The sequence below is a fragment of the Mobula birostris genome, chromosome 16 (assembly GCF_030028105.1).
Source record: "Mobula birostris isolate sMobBir1 chromosome 16, sMobBir1.hap1, whole genome shotgun sequence".
Lineage (NCBI taxonomy): Eukaryota > Metazoa > Chordata > Chondrichthyes > Myliobatiformes > Myliobatidae > Mobula > Mobula birostris.
In genome coordinates, this window is record NC_092385.1 from 30,358,111 (window position 1) to 30,382,964 (window position 24,854).

The 24,854-nt window shown below is 38.6% G+C and overlaps 1 protein-coding gene across 1 annotated transcript in view; it reads right to left on the bottom strand.

Annotated features, from left to right (window-relative positions):
- The window catches only part of LOC140211309 (cadherin-related family member 3-like), a 99,991-nt gene that overhangs the window by 33,095 nt on the left and 42,042 nt on the right, over positions 1–24,854 (bottom strand). Inside the window, exons 7-13 of the mRNA XM_072281019.1 lie at positions 22,163–22,270; positions 20,226–20,422; positions 15,329–15,506; positions 9,367–9,529; positions 7,726–7,831; positions 3,065–3,163; positions 211–443 (exon numbers count right to left, since the gene is read on the bottom strand). Of these exons, the coding sequence (XP_072137120.1) occupies positions 211–443; positions 3,065–3,163; positions 7,726–7,831; positions 9,367–9,529; positions 15,329–15,506; positions 20,226–20,422; positions 22,163–22,270 (1,084 nt within the window). The remainder of the gene's footprint in view (positions 1–210; positions 444–3,064; positions 3,164–7,725; positions 7,832–9,366; positions 9,530–15,328; positions 15,507–20,225; positions 20,423–22,162; positions 22,271–24,854) is intronic.

A 24,854-nucleotide genomic window follows, 5' to 3' on the forward strand; every position in this document is an offset into this window, starting at 1 on the left:
GCAGTTCCTTCCACATGACTTTTCTAACATCATTTTCAGAAGTTCAGTCTTGCATTTTAAGTATCCCACAGCCAAAGTCTACACATAAAGATAATGTGTAACATTTTAGGAAATACATGTACGTAAAGTAGATAAATGCTATTTATAGTTTTTATCTATTATACCTTTTATTCTTTCAAAGAATTGTCCATGTCAAACACATATTCCTACCTGGGTGACTGCAGTTTTAGGTTGATTAGGATCACTATCCACAGCTTCGACAGTGAGAGTATACTCTTTGACAGATTCATAATCTAACTGTGTTATCAGCTCTAGAATTCCTTCCTTTGGATCAATCCAGAACTGCTTCATGACTTGCATGTCTCCAGAAATGATCTCGTAGGTCACGGAATTCAGCGGAAAATCATCATCTGTTGCAACAACTCTCCCAATCTTGTGTTTTGCTGTTCAGAATAGACAATTTAAAAACAAACTCATTTGTGAGATGTGCACCAGAATCTAGAATGAGCAAGGAATTAGAAGATGGAGTCAGTTTACAAGCTGAGATGAAACTTCAGCTGCAGAGGATGAAGATGTGGCAAATATGGTGGCCTACTTCATAACTTTTATTTGACGTATACAAGAGAAGGATCTGGAATGATTAATGTAATTACCCGCAAAATATAATGCTACAGTAGATGAAGAGCCCAGCTCCAATATGTGCCTGGGGCCTCAGGCCAATCTTGGAGACCATTTAATTCTCTATGAACTGACACCCCATCCATCACTTACCTTGTTTCTGAAAGCACTGAAATTTTCATCACTTCTACATTCTATTCTCATGCAGAGCTTTTGGGACCCCCTCTGTCCTCTCTCAGCACCCATTGTCACGGATCTGTCTATGTGCTCCTCTAAGCTAACATCTTACACATGCTCACTGCAGTTCCATAAGACTATAAGACATAGGAGCAGAATTAGGCCATTTGGCCCATCAAGTCTGCTCCGCCATGCGGTCATAGCTGATCCTTTTTACCCTCCTCAGCCCCACTGCCCAGCCTTCTCCCTGTAACCTTTGATGGCATGTGCAATCAAGAACTTATGCACCTCTGCCTTAAATGCACCCAAAGGACCTGGCCTCCACAGCTGCATGTGACAACAAATCCCACAAATTCACCACTCTGGCTAACAAAATTTCTCTGCGTTTCTGTTTTAAATGGACACCCCTCTACCCCGAAGTTCTGCCCTCTTGTCCTAGACTCCCCCACCATGGGAAACATCCTTTACACATCTACACTGCCTAGGCCTTTTAACATTCAAAAGGTTTCAATGAGATCCCCCCTCATCATTCTAAATTCCAGCAAGTAAAGACCCAGGGCCATCAAACACTCCTCAAATGATAACTGTTTCATTCCCAGAATCATCCTTGTGAACCACCTCTGGACTCTCTCCAATGCCAGCACATCTTTTCTAAGATGAGGAGCCCAAAATTGTTCATAACTCTCAAGGTGAAGCCTCACCAGTGTCTTATAAAGCCTCAGCATCACATCCCTGCTCTTGTATTCTAGACTTCTTGAAATGAATGCTAACATTGCATTTGTCTTCCTCACCACTGACTCTACCTGCAAGTTAACCTTTAGGGTGTTCTGCACAAGGACTCCCAAGCACCTTTACACCTCAGATTTTTGGATTTTTGCCCCATTTAGAAAATAGTCCACACATTTATTTCTAACTACCAAAGTGCACGACCATGCATTTTCCAACATTGTATTTCATTTGCCACTTTCTTGCCCATTCTCCTAATCTGTCTAAGTTTTTTGCAACCTGCCTGTTTCCTCAACACTGCCTTCCCCTCCACCAATCATTATATCATCTGCAAACTTGGCAACTATTCCATCATCTAAATCATTGATATACAGTAGAAAAAGATGTGGTCTCAACATCGACCCCTGCAGAACACCACTAGTCACTGGCAGCCAACCAGAAAAGGATCCTTTTATTCCCACTCGCTGCCTCCTACCAATCAGCCAATGCTCTAACCATTTTAGTAACTTTCCTGTAATACCATGGGCTCTTAACTTGGTAAGCAACCTCAAGTGTGGCACCTTGTCAAAGGCCTTCTGAAAATCCAAATATACAACATCCACTGCGTCCTCTTTATCTATCCGACTTGGATTTCAACAGGTTCATCAGGCAAGATCTTCCCTTAAGGAAACCATGCTGACTTCGACCTTTCTTGTCCTGTGTCACCAAGTATTCCATGACCTCAAACTTAACAATTGACTCCAAAACCTTCCCAACCACTGAGATCAGGCTAACTGGTGTATAATTTCCTTTCTGCTGCCTTCCTCCTTTCTTAAAGAGTGGAGTGACATTTGCAGTTTTCCAGTCCTCTGGCACCATACCAGAGTCCAATGATTTTTGAAAGATCACTGCAAATGCCTCCACAATCTCTAATGCTACCTCTTTCAGAACCCCAGGGTGCTGTTCCTTTGGTCCAGGTGACTTGTGTACCTTCAGATATTTCAGCTTTTTTGAGCACCTTCTCTCTTGTAACAGTAACTGCACTCAATTCTCTTCCCTCACACACTACAACATCTGGCACACTGCTAGGCGCATTCCATGGACCATCTGTGAAGCAGGAGTTAATGCTCTGCCAAAGAAACCGGATTTCTTAACTTAAATAATTTTTCCAGAGAGAATTGTTGAATGACATCAAATTAATAAGTCTTCACATAGAAAATTTATACTTACATTCTTAATTTCTCTGTGAATTAAAGTACAGTTAATCTGTAGGCCCATCAAGTTCTTAAGAATGGCAACCCTGGACATTAAAATCTAAACCATGAGCTGTCAATGCCCTGAAATCACTGTTGATATCACAGGTAGGGGTGTGAGTGTATGTGTGTGTGTGTGTGTGTGTGTGTGTGTGTGTGTGTGTGTGTGTGTGTGTGTGTGTGTGTGTGTGTGTGTGTGTATGTGTGTGTGTCCCCTCCATATTTATCTTAGCAGTGTAGATTTTATTGCATATACACACATTGTTTGATAATCATTAAATCTTCCATGGTGGGAAATGAGAATAACTCACTTGCTTCTGTTTCCAAAACATCAAAGTGATAGGGATTCTTCTCAAATACTGGACTGAAGTCGTTTACGGGTGTAACTTCTACAATCACTGTGGCAGTTGCTGGAGAAAACAATTACTGAAAGTTATTCCTTTTCAAATGTCATTTTCTGGTCTCACATCTAACAAAAAGAAATGTATAATATGACAATGATATTATTCCATTTCACACATGCCACATAGTAGCTAAGCTGAGAAATCATTTCAGTTTGAAGATTCACGGGTAAGCATTTTGAATCAATGCTTACAATTGATGTTATCTACTCCATTTAATGAGATGCTTTCTGATTTAAATAGAACATAAAACACTACAGCAAAGGAATAGGCTCTTTTGGTGCACAATGTTGTGCCAAACTAATTAAATAAAGGGACAACTGAACCAATCCTTTCTGCCTGCACAATGTTCATTTCTTTCTATCTCCTGCACGTGTCTATGAGCCTCTTGAACACCTCTATCATATCTGCCTCCATCACCACGCCCCCTCCCTCAATAGCACATTCCAGGCACATACCACTGTGTAAAAACTTCCCCTGCATATTTCCTTTGAAGCTACCCCCTCTCACCTTAAATGTGTGCCATCTGGTATGAGACATTATTAAATCCATTTTCTGAACATCACCTTTTGTTCAGTCTATAAAATGAAACTGTAAACACCAATGACAAAAATGACATAAACTTTGACAAACTTCTATAGATGGAGCGTGATGGTTGCATCACAGCCTGGCATGGAAACACCAATGCCCTTGAATGGAAAATCCTACAGAAAGAAGTGGATACAGCCTGGTCCATCACAGATAAAGTCCTCCCCACCAAGGGACAACATCTATACGGAGCATCATCGCAGGAAAGCAGCATCCATCATCAGGGACTCCAGCCACCCAAGGCATACTCTCTTCTCACTGCTGCCATCAGGAAGAAGGTACAGGAGCTTCAGGACTCATATCACCAGGTTCACGGACAGTCATTAACCCTCAACCATCAGGCTCTTGAACCAAAGTGGAAAACGTCACTCAACTTCACTTCATCCTTGAAATGTTACCACAACCTATGGACTCACTTTCAAGGACTCTTTACTTCATGCTCTCGATATCTATCTATTTTTTGTTTATTATTGTTATTTATTTCTTTTTCTATTTGCATTTTGTGTCTTTTGCACACTGGTTGAATGCCCATGTTCGTGCAGTCTTTCATTGATTCTATTATGGTTATCATTCTATTGTGGATTTATTGAGTATGCCCACAAGAAAAATAATCTCAGGGTTGTATATAGTGGCATATATGTACTTCAATAATAAATTTACTTTGAACTTTGAATTGAACTGAATCACCACCCTAAATCGGTATTGAAACCTGGAGTAATCAATATTTTAACGATTTCCTGAGATGAGTCATTCTGTGAGGAGGATCAAGGGGAACACTTTAATTTTCATGTCCCTTCTTTACATTTTAAGATGCATCCTTTCTAACACATAATACTGTTTGTAGGTCATAGACTCTGATAAACAACATTTTCATACAGTCATGTGCAAAAGTCTTAAGCACATGTAAAAAGATTCTGTAAAGCGAAGATACTTTTAAAATAATGAAATTAAAAGCTATATATCAAAAAATACTATAAAGAGCAGTAAGTGGTAAAAAAAAACTAAATCAAATCAAAATTTGGTGTGACCACCTTTAAAACTGAATCAAATCCCTTAGGTACACTGTGGTGCAGTTTTATAAGAAATTTGGCTGGTAGGCTGGTTGTTCTGAGCGTCTTGGAGAACTTGCCACAGTTCTTCTGCAGACTTTGGATTCCTCGCTTGCTTTCGTCTCTCCAGATAATCCCAGACTGCCTCTCTGATGTTCAGAACAGCATTCTGTGGAGAGCATACCATCTGAAACCATATAAAAAAATCTAAGGTGCCTAAGATCTTTGTACAGTACCGTATCTGGGATAATACACCTGGAGGCTGCTAAAAAATAACTAAACTAGTAGTTCCGGAGGCCAGAATTTTACCAGCACTGGTACCAAAAACATGCCCACCAAGTCTCAGTGAGCTGATGGAGTTTAGTTTTCCTGATTGAGGCTTAGTTCAAATGAATCTGTGTTATCTGGGAACTGATGTTGTCAAGGGTCAGAAAAGCCAGCTGGACTAAGGAAAACTGACAGACAGCAAAACTCTACTAAGTAAAAGGAGCTCTCATTTAGATATATTTAAAAGGCTTTACTGAGTGCAAAGACTGGGTCGCGCCTGTAGATTAAGTTAGAATCATAGAATAGCTGCAGTGAAGAAGGAATCCACACATTATGAAAGAAACCTTGTTTTTTCAAACATCCATGAATTTTCAAAATAATCACACTGAGGATATTAGACTTCACGTATGAAAAATTTTCCCTTCAAGGTCAAAGTCATGGTTCATCAGTAATTATGGCTTAGAAATCTGTTTTCTAACAGCTTAGAAATCTGTTTTTTTAACAGCAAGAACAGCAGCTAAAAGGTTGAAGTTCACATCAACTTTCTAATTGTATGTTGAATGCCTCAGCAAAGACCATAATAGCGCACCCTGTGGGGAAGAACGAATCACTGACAGCAGCTTCTGAATTTTCACATTGAGCGTATTTTAGCTTGCATGGTGCTGCTGTCAGTGTTCCTCCAATGTAATGTCACCACAAAGACCAGACCTTGATACAATAAACATAGCCTTGTCCATCGTTTTATTTGTTAAACGGCAAGCAGTATGTTAAATAAAAGCTGCACAAAAATAGCAGTCAGGTGAGCATGCTGTGAGCAAGTCATAATGGTGTGGTATAAAGAAATACTTGCTGCTCCTTGTGATGGGCTAATGGAGGTTTGGCAAACAGTGGTGAAAAACAATGCTCAGGAGGCTAACAACACGTTAATGGTGTAGGGACAACGTAAAGTGGATATGTGTGGGAGGGAACACAAGAAATGATAGCTTATAATTACTGGAATGAAGTTGAAGGTTGAAGAATTTGAAATCCATAATTCCATAGCAGTGAGAGTGCAGAGGTAAAGCTGAAAGAAAAATTAGTGCAATACCGTTTGATAATACTATTATAAACAGAAGTGTAAGGGAATAATAAATTAGGAGAATTTATAACATGAAAAAGGCTTCATGGCCCTGGGCAGCTTGGACTACTTAATACATAAAGTCCAGATCTTCCATCTTGGAAAAACTCCAAAAAGCACAAAGAGCTTGTACGTTTGCAACAATAGCCAGAGGAAATTCGTTAACAATTAAGAAGAACATAGTGGATAATTCACTTAAATAAAGCCTGTGGAGGGATCCCTTCCCACTGCTTGGGCACCTTAGGTGGGATAAGGTTACGAGTGACGAACCAGAATGATGATTGAGACAGTGAACTGCTTGCTGTGTGATCTCCCAGTCTGCCAGGACCAACATGATGCACAGAAGAGGGACACATGCACATATTTACCATAATTTTTGTTCCTTTACCTGCGGGCAAACAAATCTCAAGGTTGTATAACTTATACGTTCTTTGATAATAAATGAATCTTGAATCTTGGCAAAAAAAATGTGCCGAGCAGCTGAGCCCGATTTCACTTCAGCCGTTCCTTTGGGAAACAGTTACAAAGAATTATCAAATGAAAGATGTCACCAGAAGAGAGAAGACTTTAGGAGATATTTCCTGATACAGATAGTGACAAAGTGTGATTGACAACAGGAAAAAATACATTTTCTATTAGTGTTTATGGACTTGTTTTAGGAGAAACTGGATATTTGAAACAGAAGTCTATGGTGCGAGTATGGGCTGGTGAGATTAGTTTAGGATAACTCTAGCAAAGACATGACAGATCAAATAGGTTTCTGCAAGGTTATAAATATTCGCTATTCCAAGGTGTTATGCCAACAGTTGAAGAAGTATTAACCGCTAACTCCTAAGTCTACTGTTGAGTGTAAGAAATTTAAACAAGGTTGCACGAACACATGAACTAGCTAAGAGTGCTGCTGAGAATGGCACATTCCCTACCGTAGTTGATGCTGTATGTATTCGGTGAGACAATGCATGCATAAGAGATATAGCACTAGGGCTTCTGTATAACTTTTCTTGGGGTATTTCTTGAACTGGATCGATTAACAGCTCTGACAAAACTACAACAGTAAACCCCTCCCATGATTTTCATACCTGCTCATTAGTCTTAAAGGTTCCTACAAGAATGCCAAACAAATATATCCTGCTGAACGGCAAACTGGAACTGAAAGCTGTGGTTCTGATCACTACTCAAGATGATTATCAGAAATGGACAAAGAGTCTAGAAGCTGTTTCAGGTGTGGCCAGTGTCAGATATTTTATTTTAGCTTTTCAATATGGGAAAGAGTGCATTTCTAGCTCTTAATATACTGAAGGTTCAGGAAACCATTTGGTATCTAGAAAACAGAAGATTGATGGCCATATTTCTAACCTAAACTTTTAAATTGGCATTAAATTAATAAAAAAGTGGAATTCACAAGATGTGGAAACTGCTCTTTACATTTTCTTCAGACATGTCATATTTATTACTTCAGGAAACATTATCCTGTAATAAAAATTTCCCATTGCTGTGATGACTAGCTGACTCACAATGTCAAACATATATGAAGAAAGTACTTCACTCACCAGTGTGAGTGGAGATACTTGAATCAGACACAGCTATCATCATTGTGTATGTAAAACCCACAGCAGCAACAGCTACATCTTCATAATCCAAGTCTTTAGCTCCTACCTAAAAACCAAAAATACCATCTCAGAAATTGTTTAATGTGTAATTGTGACAAGCAAAAGTGGCTGTGTGTGTATGTGTATATAACTACAACACAAACAACAAAAGCAAAAACATCAGAATAAAAACTGAAAGATGGTATACCACTTCTGGGGTTTCCAATTCTTTCAATAAGAAAGGGAACTCCAAATTTAAAAAGCCCAAAACTGAAATGTTGACCTCAGCCTGGACTGTGGCCTCCTAACAATCAAGTGCTAATTCCAGAGGACATAGAGTACATATCTAACTAGCAGAGATACCCATTTTGCATTGGTGTTGTCATTCTGTCTCTCCAAGAAGATGCATAGAAGACCCTAATCGAGTCAGGGATAAACCAATGCAAAAGTCTCATTTCCTTACAAAGAATGCAGGAGTGGATTTTAAATAAGTTGCATTTATTCAGTGGGAGTGGAGGGAAAATCTTGGTTAGTCTCTGTAAGTAGCAGAATCAGAATCAGGTTTATTATCACCGGCATGTGGCGTGAAATTTGTTAACTTAGCAGCAGCAGTTCAATGCAATACACAATATAGCAGAGAAAAAAAATAATAATAATAAATAAAATAAAAATAATAATATATTAAAAAAGGGAGGTAGTGTCAAAAGCTTCAATGTCCATTTAGGAATTGGATGACAGAGGGGAAGAAGCTGTTCCTGAATCGCTGAGTGTGTGCCTTCAGGCTTCTGTACCTGATGGTAACAGTGAGAAAAGGCCATGCCCTGGTATGATAGATTAATGGCTAAATTACTGGATTATCAACCAGAGTTCTGCAGCATTGATTGGGGAACGTGAGTTTAAATCTCACCAGGGCAATTAGGAAATTTAAATTCAAGCAATTAAATAAGTTCAGTTAAAACTAGTCTTGGTAGCAATAACCATAGAACTGCAGGATTTTGTTAAAAATCCACCTGGCCCTGCAGCATCAGTGTATTTCACGATAGGAAATCTGAGATGTCTGTTTAAGAATAAAAGGTTTTTTTTTTAGTTTGGCATGCAATATCAAAGCCCATTATTTAGTCTGTCGGAAAACCTGCTGTGTGATATTTATGGAGTGTGATGGCATAACTAAAGTAACTTTCTCTAATGAGAAAGTGTTTTTTATTAAATGTGATGATTTATGTATCTGTTAGAAAAAGAGAAAAGTATACATGTGCAAGGCACGAAAATTAATGACAATAAAGCTGCAGAAACACAAGGTAATATTTCTATTAGAATCATATTAAACTTAATCAGACTCCGATGGACACAAGGGATATGAATGACAGTGCACTGCACACTCAGTTATTTGACTATGATATGAAATGCATATTCAGTGCTTTTATTTTATTTTCTCCTTGGATGCAAAGCATTTAATTTTCTGCATGGTCATCAGCAAGGATTTGGCATTTCTTAGTTAGCACTCTTTATACAATAAAAGATAATGAGTTTAATAAAATCACCTACTCCACTATAAAAATACAATAAATTTTAGTTAGTGTAAATTAATTAAATAAGGCCTACCTGTATAACATGATCTGCACCAGATTTTTGGACAAAAGTATTTCCGGGGCCAAGGGACCCACTTATGGGAAGATATGATAATGCGTTGCTTGGAATGTCTGAGTCTGTACAAATTAAAGTTGCTACCACTGTTCCTTGAAGGACTACTTCAGGATATGAAATTCTGAAAAGAAGTAGATATCAGGTAAATTTTGAGTCAGGATTCAGCTTGTGTGACACAACAGCCCAAAAATATTTCAAATTCTGATGGGACCCTTGTTCTTTGTTTTGTATATATTAATGACAGAGGAATGAGTGTAGGAGATATAATTGGTTTGTTCGCAGATGATCCAACATAGACAAAGTGGACTAGAATCAACACGTGCTGTTGATAGCGGGTAGTCTTTGGTTGCAGAACAATATTGATCCTGCAGAGAATATTGCAGGGAAATAGCAAATGGAATTTAACTTTGATGTGAGGAGATAAAATTTGGGATGATAAATAAGGCTAAAGCACAAAAAATGTTCAGGGAACAAGGTGATGTAGTATATTTGTCCAATGTTTAGTGAAGGCAGCAGCACAGGCAAATTAGATGGTTAAGAAGGCATATGGAATACTTTCCTTCATCACGGAAGCATAGAATATAAAAGCAGGGAAGTTATGCTATAGCAATATAAAATGTTTTCTGGGCCGCAGCTGGATTATTGTGTGCAATTCTGGTCACACTATGGGGAAGATGTAATTACATTGGAGAGGATGCAGAAGAGATTCTAGGCTTAAGATAAAGGATAGGAGCTTCCTTGGAATTCTGTGGGAGAATTTTTCCCAATCAAAGGTATTGAAATCTGGAACACAAAGCATAAAGTGTGGCAAAGGCAGAGCCTCAGAAAGCATGGCTGCAGGCACTTTAGATCACCATGCCTGTGCTGGTGACGAGTTCCTTCAATTGGAGCAATTAAATAAATTTAGTTAAAACCAGTCTTGGTAATAATGCCCATGAAACTGCAGGATTTTGATAAAAATCCACCGGGTCCTACAGCATGAATGTTCTTCATGATAGGAAATCTGAGATATCTGTTTAAGAATTAAAGGATTTTTTTTAGTTTAGCATGTAATATCAAAGCCCATTATTTAGTCTGTTGCAAAACCTGCTGTGTGATATTAATGGAGTGTGATGGCATAACTTAAGCAACTTCTCTCCAATGAGAAAATGTTTTTATTAAATGTGATGATTTATGTATCTGTTAGAAAGAGAGAAAAGTATACATGTGCAGGGCACTAAAATTAATGACAATAAAGCTACAGAAACACTAGGTAATGAGCTTCTGAAACATCTGGGCAAAGAAAGCTCAGGTTGCGCACTAGAAAATTGGATTATTATAGGTAGGTGCTGATGGCCAGCACAGTCATGGCGATCTAAAGTGCCTGCAGCCATGCTTCCTGAATCCATGAGAAGTTTCAACACAAGGGTACTTTGTGTGATGGATCATGGCAACATGTTGGAAGATGCAATGGACCAGTGATTATCAATGAACTCTAAGAATGGTTTGTGTTTGTTATTATGGTGACACAACTCTCTTCTGATATACTGAACACTGATCCTTAGGCACTGGTATCCAAGGCATCACATAATGAACCAGATTCAACTTCATACCACACTGATGCAATATTTCTCATTTTCTGCTTTCCAATTTTGGGGCCAGGTGGCCTTCCTGTATCACTTCAGAAACCGATAACAAGAACAGTGGACTTAAGTCATGTCTGGGCTAGGCAGTCTGGGAGGCTCTTCTTGTAATAATCTAGCAAGGTGCAAATCAACAGCGACGTACAGGATTGCTGGAAGAACTCAGCAGGTCAGGCAGTATCTAGGAAAATGAGTAAATAGTCCGTGATTTGGGCCAAGACCCTTCTTCAGGACTGAGAATGAAGGGGCAAAGATTCTGGTGTAAGAAGGTGGCGGGAGGGGAGAGAGGCTGGCTGGAAGGTGATAGGTGAAGCCAGGTGGGTGGGTAAGGTCAAGGGCTGGAGAAGAAGGAATCTCATAGGAGAGGAGAGTGGACCATAGGAGAAAAGGAAAGGGGGAAGGAGGAGGGGATCCAGGGGGATTGATAGGCAGGTGAGAAGAAGTAAAGATCCGACAGAAGTAAAGGTCCGACAGAGTGATCAGCAGCACTGGGGCTCCACAGGGGACTGTCTTGTCTCCCTTTCTCTTCACCATTTACACCTCAGACTTCGACTACTGCACAGAGTCTTGTCATCTTCAGAAGTTTTCGGATGACTCTGCCATAGTTGGATGTATCAGCAAGGGAGATGAGGCTGAGTACAGGGCTACTGTAGGAAACTTTGTCACATGGTGTGAGCAGAATTATCTGCAGCTTAATGTAAAAAAGACTAAGGAGCTGGTGGTAGACCTGAGGAGAGCTAAGGTACCAGTGACCCCTGTTTCCATCCAGGGGGTCAGTGTGGATATGGTGGAGGATTACAAATACCTGGGGATACCAATTGACCATAAACTGGACTGGTCAAAGAACACTGAAGCTGTCTACAAGAAGGGTCAGAGCCGTCTCTATTTCCTGAGGAGACTGAGGTCCTTTAACATCTGGCGGATGATGCTGAGGATGTTCTACGAGTCTGTGGTAGCCAGTGCTATCATGTTTGCTGTTGTGTGCTGGGGCAGCAGGCTGAGGGTAGCAGACACCAACAGAATCAACAAACTTATTCATAAGGCCAGTGATGTTGTGGGGATGGAACTGGACTCTCTCACAGTGGTGTCTGAAAAGAGGATGCTGTCTAAGTTGCATGCCATCTTGGTCAATGTCTCCCATCCACTACATAATGTACTGGGTGGGCACAGGAGTACATTCAGCCAGAGACTCATTCCTCCAAGATGCAGCACAGAGCGTCATAGGAAGTCATTCCTGCCTGTGGCCATCGAACTTTACAACTTCTCCCTTGGAGGGTCAGACACCCTGTGCCGATAGGCTGGTCCTGGACTTATTTCACAATTTACTGGCATAACTTACATATTACTATTTATCGTTCTATTACTATTTATTATTTATGGTGCAACTGTAACGAAAACCAATTTCCCCCTGAGATCAATAAAGTATGACTATGACTATGTAAAAGGACAGAGTGGGGAACAGAGAAGGGTGGGGGTGCAATTGACAGTTTGCTATGATGGGAACTCACAATCTCAAGGTTGTTAAATGTGTATCATAATTGTTTTCATGTTCCAACTCTCCTGACTACTCAACAGTCTTTACCTTGCCTCCATAATCTTGATATTTACCTATATCTAGATTATACTGCACAATAGAGGAACAGTACCTGGGTTCTGATAAAGGAGCATCGGCCTAAAACGTTAACCCTGTTTCCCTCATCCCAGGTGCTATCATGCTTCTTTTATATTTCAGATTTATATTATCTGCATTCTGTTGCCATTCAAGAAAACACCTATGTAGATATTGTAAGTAACCCATTGCTTCACCCTACGACAAAAGTCCTCTCTGCCTGCCTGTGCTGCTGAGAACCACTGGAACTCATATTAGTCCCACCACCACTCCCATTGTTTTCACACCTTGCACCTCCACTGATATGTTGCCTCAGAGAGCGGATACCTAAGATCAAAACAACACACTCATCATTTGCTCATTTTGCAGCATCCACCATTATCAAAAGGGTTAAATGTATCATCTCTCACCTGCACTTGCTCCACTAAACCAATCACAAGCTGACTAAGTGATAAATGAGTGTTGAAGGTACATTGCCTCATTAATACCCAGATACGAGGCCATTTTGACATGTCACATAATCTGATGAACAAATAAATATATGAAAGTGTAGGAAATAGGAGAAGCAGAACAGGCCACCAAGCCCTCAACAAGATTAAAGCTGATCCATATCAATCCCACTCTTCCACCTCAGCCTTTACTTTCCCTAGTCCCTGGATTCCTATAGCATCCCAAAATCTGTCGATCTATGATAAAGGTGTAAAGGTGTCCATAACTGATGATCTTATGCCTTCGTGCCTTATACGACACAGAAGCTAGTCAGAAGAAAGCTAAGTATATTATTGCATCACTTATAAGCTGGGAACAACGAAGGCTGGGGATCTAGAGTCTTAGTCCAAAAAAATATTTACAGTAAAGGAAAAAAGATTTTTATAGAAAATTCAGTATATCAAAGGAAAAAAAAATCAGAATCAGGTTTATTATCACCAGCATGTGCCATGAAATTTGTTAACTTAGCAGCAGCAGTTCAATGCAATACATAATATAGAAGAAGAGGAAAAAATAAAATGATAATAAATAAATAAATAGTATGATCTGCATTTTGTTGCCATTCAAGAAAACACCTATGTAGACTGGTGTAAATCTATGTAAATTGATTACAGTATAATCTATTTTGAATAGATTAAAAATCTAGCAAAAAAACAGAAATAATATATATTTTAAAAGTGAGGTAGTGTCCAAAGATTCAATGTCCATTTAGGAATCGGATGGCAGAGGGGAAGAAGCTGTTCCTGAATCACTGAGTGTATGCCTTCTGGCTTCTGTACCTCCTACCTGATGGTAACAGTGAGAAAAGGGCATGCCCTGGGTGCTGGAGGTCCTTATAATGGACACTGCCTTTCTGAGACACCGCCCCTTGAAGACGTACTGGGTACTTTGTAGGCTGGTACCCAAGGTGGAGCTGACTAAATTTACAGCCCTCTGCAGCTTCTCATAGTCCTGTACAATAACACCCCCCCCCCATACCAGACAATGATGCAGCCCGTCAGAATGCTCTCCATGGTACATCTATAGAAGTTTTTGAGTGTATTTGTTGACATGCCAAATCTCTTCAAACTCCCAATGAAGTATAGTTGCTGTCTTGCCTTCTTTATAACTTCATCGATATGTTGGGACCAGGTTAGATCTTCAGAGATCTTGACACCTAGGAACTTGAAACTGCTCACTCTCACCACTTCTGATCCCTCTATGAGGATTGGTATGTGTTCCTTCGTCTTACCCTTCCTGAAGTCCACAATCAGCTCTTTCACCTTACTGACATTGAGTGCAAGGCTGTTGGTGTGACACCACTCTACTAGTTGGCATATCTCGCTCCTGTACGCCCTCTTGTCTCCACCTGAGATTCTACCAACAATGGTTCTTTCATCAGCAAATTTATAGATGGTATTTGAGCTATGCCTAGCCACATAGTCATAGAGTAGAGCAGTGGGCTAAGCACACACCCCTGAGGTGCACCAGTGTTGATTGTCAGCGAGGAGGAGATATTATCACCAATCCACACAAATTGTGGTCTTCTGGTTAGGAATTCAAGGATCCATTTGCAGAGGGAGGTACAGAGGCCCAGGTTTTGTAATTTCTCAATCAGGATTGTGGGAATGATGGTGTTGAATGCTGAGCTATAGTCGATGAACAGCATCCTGACATACGTACTTGTGTTGTCCAGGTGGTCTAAAGCCATGTGAAGAGCCATTGAGACTGCATCTACCGTTGACCTATTGTGGCCATAGGTAAATTGCAATGGATCCAGGTCCTTACTGAGGCAGGAGTTCAGCCTAGTCATGACCAACCTCTCAAAACATTTCATCATTGTAGATGTGAGTGCTACCGGGTGATAGTCATTAAGACAGCTCACATTATTCTTCTTAGGCACTGGTATAACTGTTGCCTTTTTGAAGCAAGTGGGAATTTAATAGAACTTAATCTCATCTCTCTTTTTGATTGTCAAAAGATTTCCAAAGACGAATAATTTAAGACCAGTCAAGAAACTAAAATAAATGCCATAGTATGAGGAAAAGGGAAAAATGTATATTCCCCTTATAATATGAAGATAATAAACTTCCAGTTTTAATACCTTATGAAATGGCATAAATGTGAACCTTGTAGTCTTACTTAGTTAAAATCTACATTTTAAGGTTTATTGCTCATTTGCAATAATATGCTGCGTTGATGATTTGTATAAACCACTTACCTATAAACAGATGGGTTGCAAGATGGAGCATTGTCATTAACTGGAATAATGTTCGTTCTGACTGGAATAGATGCGCACTTCAGATCTTCATCACATGCTTTAGCAGAGAACGTCTGAACTGTCTGAAATCCATTTTGGTCCCTGTCCATTTGAGAGAAAACAACCACCTTTCCTGTGTCTGAAAGATGAACGAAGTTGAGTCTATATTCTTTTTGACAGGTATGACAGATGTGATGATAGGCACATTGGATATTGCTAGCCTGACAATGTGTAGACTAATCTGCTGTTAAATAAAACTGCACATTGCTAAAAGAGCATTCTCATCATTGACATTCAGGAAACTGTGACTTGGTGCACTTAAATTGTCATTATCCTAACTACCACTGAATGTACTATCATTATATTTCTTTATTTGGTGATTCTTTAAAGCCTGCAATCCCTTTAAATAAAGTTACATTGGATAAACATTTCCTTAGGGTCATTGTTAATTTGACACATTAGCTTTTATAAAAATACAGCAAGATAATGAATGAGAGCTATCGTGAGGGTTATTTTTGTGAGCATAACACTCAAATTCACCACTTCACAGAAATTAAGAACAAAGACATGTAACAACAGGCCTTCATTTCTGAGCCTGACATTAGCCTGTGACAGCCTGTGGAGAAAACTTCCATAAGCAGAAGTTTCATTATCAAATGTTAATAGCGTAGGATCGCTGTTATGCCTCCCTTGAGTTTTTTTTCGGCTGCATTCTAAATGTATATTACTTCGGTAGGATACACATATAAATGATTACCAAGAGTTGCTAGGTGATGAAATTTAAAACACCAGGAGGAAAAAATAAATCAGTACTTCTGAGACAAATTCAGAATTACTTTCTTTATACAAACAGCTGTCATTTGCCTTCAGCTGTTTAGTTTTGTATTCCAGCAGCAATAAGCATCAACTGGAATTGCTATCATATCTAGCCCACTCTTAATCCCCCATTGAAGAAGACGATGTATTAAAAAAACAGGTCATTAGAATATTTCAAACACTTGATTAATAGATTTTTTTATGCATATGGGACCAGTAATCAATCCAGTCTAAACTTAGGTCAACATAATGAACTGTATGTCTGTAAAATAGGTCAGCTTAATAAATAATTTCCAACTGTGTTTTATAAGCTAGAGTCAGTAAACTGCAACAGGAAATAAAATATATATTGTAAGCAACTTTCTTCTACTACTGTTGTCTAATTAAACTGACAATTTTTTTTATTTATGTACAAACAGTAATTTTTACAGAAAATATTTGAGGCACACAAAGAAAGTAAAGACAATTTAAATTTGATTCACTATTCATGTATAAAATTACCCTTCACAAAAATTTCACAAGTCTGAATGCATTTCCAATTCAGTTTTGCCCTCTACTTGTTCACCACAATTGGTTTTCAGTCAAGCAATGCTTTATTTCTACGTACATGAAAAGCGTGTTGACAGGCTGCATCACAGTCTGGTATGGAAACACCAATGCCTTTGAAGAGAAAATCCTACAAAAGGTAGTGGATTTCGCCCAGTACATCACGGGTAAAGCCCTCCCAATCATTGAGCACATCTACATGAAACACTGTCATAGGAAAGCAACACCCATCATCAGAGATCACCACCACCCAGGCCATGCTCTTTTCTCCTGTTGTCATCAGGAAGAAGGTACAAGTGCCTCAGAACTCACACCACCAGGTTCAAGAACAGTTACTACCCCATAACCATCAGGCTCTTTATTAAAGGGAATAATTACACTCACTTGCCCATCTATTGAGATGTTTGCATAACCAATGATCTCACTTTGAGACTCTTTATCCCATTATCTCATGATCTCGTTACTTATTGCTATCTATTTATGTTTGCATTTGCATAGTTTGTTGTCTTCTGCACTGGTTGATCTTTCATTGATCCTGTTATGGTTACTATTCTATAGATTTGCGGAGCATGTCCGCAGGAAAATGAATCTTGGGGTCATATATGGTGACATATATGTAATTTGATTATAGAATTTACTTTGAACTTTGAACTTCACCTTGTGTTCAAATTCCCCCATGATCTCCCACAATTACAAGTCTTTACTCTCCTCCATCTGTAGGTTTCTGCCCCTGGAAAGCTAGTCTTCTGGAGATCCTTTCTTCCCTTCATGCCATCAGCTGGGCCAATACCTACAGTTGAGTAGGCTGAGCAAATCTGCACATAAAAGTCTCTGCCTCTCTGCCTCACTACCTTTATCTTTCCTCTTTGGAGCCACTCCTTTAGCACATGCATGAATTGATAGTTTAGTCTTCTTGCCTTTCAAAAGTTGCTTGCTGTTTTATTTTATATATTTTCTTCAGTTATACCTTCGTAAGTGAAACATTCAAATTAAATAAATGTAACCATTCAAAATGTTGAGAACAAACTACAGAAATAATTGAAACATTATCATTCAAATGATGTGAATGCAATCATTCATAGGAGGAAAATGCAATGATTCATTTAAATCGCTGAAATATAACCATTTAAAACACAAACGTACAACCATCCAAAAATTGACATGTAAATATTTGAAACATGGAATTAATACAAAGGATCTGCAGTATTCTCATCATCCTCAGGGTTGGCAATTCAGAAGTTATCTGGGATCTCAATGCAGCAGAAAAAAAAACTTTAAAAGGTATAGGGAGCGCAGGAATAAAATTGTAAGAGAAATCAAAAAATCAAACAAAAGTTATGAAAAAAGTGGTTTAAGACTATAAGCCATGGGAGCAGAATTAGGCCATTTGGCCCATCGAGTCTGCTCTGTCATTTGATTTATTATCTCTCTCAACCCCATTCTCTTGCTTATTGCCCATAACCTTTGATGCCCTTACTTAATCAACAATAATAATAACAATAATAATAATAGCTTTATCTATATAACACTTCCCTACATTAAGATTCAGGCTCAAGGTGCTTTACATAGATTGTAAAAATAAATCAATATAGTCATAAAATATGAAGCAAAATTAAAAATCATAAGGACAAACATTATATAGAAAAAATGTAATGAAATATACCAACTTATATAAATGTAATCAACACCAACAGGCACATGAAGACCAAATGAAAAAAGTAGTTTTTAGAAGTGTTCGAAACGTTCCACAGTACTAGTCTGGCGTTTCTCACTCAGTAGAGATTCCAGGTTTTTGGTGCATAAGAGCAAAAGGCCGCATCACTGGTCCTTATATGCTTGGCTCTAGGAACACGAAGCGAACCAGTATTCAGGGATCTAACATTATGATTAGGGAAGTAAGGGGATAGACACTCCAAAATATACAGAAGCTAGATTATTCGAAGCCTTATATACAATTAAGAATATTTTTAAAATTCATCCTAAAGGACACAGGCAGCCAGTGTATGATGTCAAAACCGGTGAAGTGTGCTCAGATTTTTTTTTGGGTTAAGAACAAGCGGCAGCCGATTTATATCTTTCTTAGGCAGTCCTGAAAAGAGTGCATTACAGTAGTCTAATTGGTTGAAAATAAAATAAATAAAATCTTGAGATGTTGTAAGAAATTGAACTCTTGCAATGTTTCTTAAATGAAAGAACGTAGTCTTAATAATATGGTTAATGCGTGATTTGATATTTAGGTCAGAGTCAATAATGACTCCTAAATTATCTACTCCTGCCTTGATTTGTAAGGGCAGATGATTATGTGTATCTCTAAGATTCACACTAGTCAAGAACCTATCAACCTCTGCTTTAAATACACCAAATGACTTGCCCTGCACAGCTGCATGTTGTAATTAATTCCACAGATTCACCATCCTAAGGCTGAAGAAATACCACCTCAACTCTGTTTTAAAGCGACATGCCTCTATTCTGAAGCTGGTGCCCTTGGTCCAAGACTCTCCCACTAAAGGATGCATCCTCCCTACAACCACTCTACCTAGGGCTTTCAATATTTGATAGGTTTAATGAATATTTTGCAACTGTCTTCACAAAAAAATTGGAGATTATTTTGCTGTAGTTATGGTGAATGTGCTAATTATTAAATGGGATGAACACAGTAGAAGAGGAAATATTCAGCAATTTATCAGCCTTGAAAATAGATAATGGAAAATGGATAACATAATGATAGGCAGGGCAAAGAAAAATATAGATCTAATGAGGACAAATGGGATTCACCTACATAGGTCATCATGGACCTCAATGAATCTATGAGTCTATATGTCAACAGATCAATAAAGTTATTTAAAAGGCAAAGACATGGAGATCTGAAATAAAAACAGAAATTTCTGGATATATTCAGTAGGTTGGGTGGTATCTGTGGAGAAAGAAGAATTAACATTTGAGGTTTCATCAGAAATTTATAGATAGCAGGACAGGTCAATAAATGGTTCAACAGATAGAAAGAAAACATGTCCCCTTAGCGGAGACATTGATGAAAGTAGAACTGTATACCATTCTAGTTAGTCCACAGCTTGAGCAGTATATCCAGTATCGATCACTGCATTTAACAGAGATGTGTTTGCACTGGACAGGGTGCAGGGGAAATTTACAAAAATGATGCCAGGAATGGAAAATTGCATCTATGATGAGAGGTCAATTAAGCTAGTGCTGTTATCTTCAGAATAGCAGGGCTTGAGTGAAGATGTAGTTGAGGTATATACTGTATAATGATAAATATTTTCTATTTGAAATTATTAGTACAACAATTACAGGGAAGATTTAAAAAAACAGAGCTGTTCACTGAAAGAATGGTAAGAGTTTAGAATTCACAGCCTGAAAGAAGTAGAAACCCCATATAGTTAAACAGTACTTGGATGTGAAGACCCATAGCCCACAAACCCAAACCTTGCAGAAGTTACTAATATTTAAAGAATTGTATAAGTATTGAGAAACTTACCTCTGTCAATGGTGAAATAAGTATTTGCAGGATCAAGCTGGTAGCTGATTTTACTCTTAATATCAACATCTGTAGCTGTGCATGTGGCAATAACTGTTCCAACTGCCAGCTCTTCATCTAACTCTAGAATTGCTGTCTTTCCCGAATTAGAATCTTCTTTCAATTCTGTTTCCTTGCCATTAGTTATACTTTTGAAACTACAAAACAAAACAATCTTAGTTAGACTGAACTAAAACAAAACTGTTTTCAATAAATTCCTGAAAGCTTATTTGTCTGCTTTAAAAGCCACTATAATTATGCCAGACCTTTATATTCATATTCTTTGCTTTAATAGATAAAGTATTTATCAAAGTTAACTGCAACATCGACATGAAGAGCATTTCCAGATGAAATTGAACATGGGCTAATTGTTTCCATGCTGAAGGCAACTAACATTTTGAAAATTTATTAGAAATTAGGTCACTCAAAAACTTCTATAGTTGTACTGTGGAGAGCATTCTGACAGGCTGCATCACTGTCTGGTATGGAGGGGCTACTGCACAGGACCAAAAGAAGCTGCAGAAGGTTGTAAATCTAGTCAGCTCCATCTTGGGCACTAGCCGACAAAGTACCCAGGACACCTTTAGGAAGCGGTGTCTCAGAAAGGCAGCGTCCATTATTAAAGACCTCCAGCACCCAGGACATGCACTTTTCTCACTGTTACCATCAGGTAGGAGATACAGAAGCCTGAAGGCACACACTCAGTGATTCAGGAACAGCTTCTTCCCCTCTGCCATCCAATTCCTAAATGGACTTTGAAGCTTTGGACACTACCTCACTTTTTTTAATAAACAGTATTTCTGTTTTTGCACATTTTTTAAATAATCTATTCAATACATTGCTATTCAAATATCATGCTATTCTAAATGCAAAATTCTAACAAGAAAATGAGTGTGAATCTCTCGGGGAAAAAATATTTTCACAGTTGCTGTGGTATGGGAACTTTCAAGAGAAAGATCCATATTTTGGGTACAATTTGTTTGGCATCATATTGAATAATATGATAATATTTGTTGCGAACGAGAACTGGCCACTATCCCTGGTGGTTACAAGAAATCTACCTGTCTGAATATTGGAACATGCAAAAGGCACAGTAAATGCTTTAACGTGACTTGACTGGCATAATGGATTGCCACACAGGCCCCTCAACTAGTTGTATACTTTGATAATGAATGAACTTTTGAACTAGCATTCAACAATAATCTAAAGTATATTAACTGTAAGTTTGGTCTGTTCATTTCAGTTCCTGGTCAACTTAAAGCCTTCAGACATTCAAAGATAATTGCTACCCACTGTAAGTTATTTTCAGAGCAAACTCGGCATGATAGCTGATGCAAAAACTGGATTTTGATTTGCCAGTGCACCATTTGAGAAGATGTGTTTGGTATCAATAAGATGACTTAACTGAATCTCTATCTGGTTTTTCTAACCTGTGAACAATGAATCTGGGTGCAACAAAGATGATGTGTTGATGTCCAATACAAAAATTTCTTCACTTAAATATGTACTTACTTTAAAATGTAACAAAGTGGGGAGTTTCAAGATTGAGACTTTACAACAAAATGTTTACCAGAGATTTCAATACTGAAGTACCTTCACCTGTGAAATTGTGAAAGTTTTGAATCAATACTTCATAACTAAAGGCATTTATTCTTATTTCAGGTGAAGACATAAAACAGACCAATTTTACATATATCCAATTTATCAAGACTTTCCACATCAACTCAGAAATTCTGCTGGAAACCACTCAATATTTTCTGGTTCTTAGGGTCAGGACATTGTAAGTACTTGAATTTGTGGAATGCTCTGGCAGTAAATGGGGCCATTGGCAGCAGTACAAACTGGCAAGAGCGGCCTTAATATATCTTACAGCTCATTAAATAATTATCAAGACTTACGTGCAAGATAATACTGGACTGTTATCATTGACATCGGTGATGAATACATTCACGGTTCCAGTAACAAAGAGACCACTTGCATCATTTACCTTCGCTGCCAAGGAATAGCTTCAAATTACAAAGATATGTATTAGCTAGAAACTTCTGTTAAGAAGATGTACATAATAATTGATATTATAAAAAGAACACCAAGATACATGTGAATACATACGTCCACATGTAGTATTCCTGGGAATCTCTCAGCTTTACAACATGTATCTCAATGACTTGGATGAAGGAACTGAGAGTCAGAAATCCAAGTTTACACAAAGCTGCATTTTGGGAGGGGAGTAAATAGTCGACATTCTAGGCCAACACCCTTCACCAAGACCTCAAACATCAACTGTTTACACCCACCCCCTATAGATTCTGCCTGACTTGCGGAGTTCCTGTAGCATTTTGTGCATGTTGCTCAAGATTTCCAGCCTCTACACAGAATCTCTAGTGTTTACAAGATTACGAGGAGATTCATTAAGTTGTGTTGAACAAGAAATTACAAAAGGGGAAACCGAGTGAACAAAAAGGTAGCAGATGGATTTCAATGCATGGACATGTAAAGTAATCCATTTTGAATTTTTGCCTTATGGTATTTTTAAAAATAGTATAAAGGGCAAAATGACAATTTTTTATTATTTCATGTAAATAAGAGAATTTGCAGGAATTCTACACATGGATGTGAAAATCCTAAACTTGTTGGCAATCATCAACCCTACACTGATGATGCCTACAGTACAAATTTAATATGGAGTTCAATGAAGCTATTCAGTTACTTCAACTAAGTGATTCCCTTTACTTACAAAGTTAACTTGGCTGACTTTGTACCATTCTCTTTTAAAGGCAGAAAACAGCTGCAAGAAATCTAGCGGCAGATTTTAATTTAGTTTGTTCAGGGGAAAAAATAAAGGTCTTATCAAACCTTTCCCATGAATTATTAACTTAGATGATTTTAAAAGTTTCTACAAGTTTCATTAAGTTTTAAATGTGTGCGTAAATATTTTTATTTTATTTTATTTCGAGATACAGACCCTTCCAGCTCTTCGAGCCACACCACCCAGCAACCCACCGATTTAACCCGAGTTTAATCACAGAACAATTTGCAATGACCAGTTAACCTACTAATTGGTAATTCTTTGGAATGAGGGAGGAAACCGGAGCACCAGGAGGAAACCTACGCATTCATGGGAAGGAACATGCAAACTTGCTTCCAGAGGACGTTGGAATTTAACTGCAAACTCTAATACCGCGAGCTGTAAAAGTGGTTCACTAACCACTACACTACCGTGCTCCTGAGTTTAGGGAGAACCTCTGATTGTGTTAAAAAGTCTAACCATAATGCTGAACAAAGTAATAACTCAGGATGGGGCATGAGGATTTGCTGAACATTTTTCAGTCCTTTAGTATTTGCTAGTGGAAGGAACTTTGAAGGAATGGGGTTAGGATTTATATCAAGGTCAGCACTGTTGCCTGCAAAATCCAAATCAATACTTTCTTAATGGTATGACACTAGAGACTGTCGAGGAGCAGATAATAGTTCTCAAAAAAAATTCACAAATGTCAAAAATAATGAAAAAAGTGGTCTACCATTTATGTTCCAGTTTTTAAAGATCATTCTCTCTTTCATACTCTCATTTCAGGAAGGTGCTACCTGGAAAGAAGCTAACAATAACTTCTTGTTCCTCTCCGCACACATCTGATGGCAACCTTTACCATTTCTTTAGCATTTGTCTATTTTTTTATTTTATGAGGTAGAGTAGCTGGCTTGACACTCAACCCAGCACGGATAAAAAGCATGCAAGGAGCTGGCCGGAATTGAACCCGGGACCACTCACCTTGAAGTCCGGTGCTGATGCCACTACACCGCCAACCAGCTAATCATAACTTTTCTATAAAATATTCAAGTTCACATGGATCATAGCTATCTCAGCAGACTTTTTGGCTGACATTATACCTTAGCATCCATTTCCATTCCATCAGTCTTCCTCTATCTCACCATTCCCTGGGGGTTGAGACTGATTTGCTTCCATTCTGCGTCTGTGGGGGTTTGATGTAGTGAGACATGCAAACTCTGCCTTAGGCGGGACAACTGGCCAGTTTTAAGGTAGCGCACTCCTCCCACCATTTACAGCGGCCTTGCTCCAAGTGAATGGACTCCAGGTTTTCAAAGCTGTCTTGAATACCCCTTCTCCATTTTGAGTAGTCTGGGATAGGGGCTCCCACAATTCGGTGGGGTCATTACACTTTTTCAAAGAGGCTTTGAAAACAGCCTGTTACTCACACACTATGACGGAGCCTGAATCTTTCTTCAGTCTGCTGTTTGGCGTGGAGACAATATAACCTGCCCATTGGAACTGATTGAAGGGAATTCAGACCTCAATGCTGGGAGTGTTATATGGGAAGGTGAAGTTGGCATATTGGTATATTATCTTTCCAGTGGATTTGGAGAATTTTGTAAAGACAGAATTGGTGGAATCTCCCCCATGAGGTGTAATCTATGACACAAAAGGGTTCAGTCTCTAATCAGGATCTCTAATCCTGTGAGGCAGTGGTTCTACTAGCTGTGATACTGTGCCAGCCTGTGCTGGAATCATTCTATGATCCTATCATTTTCTATTTATGACTGGATTAGAATATCATTTTGTTTAAATCAATATTT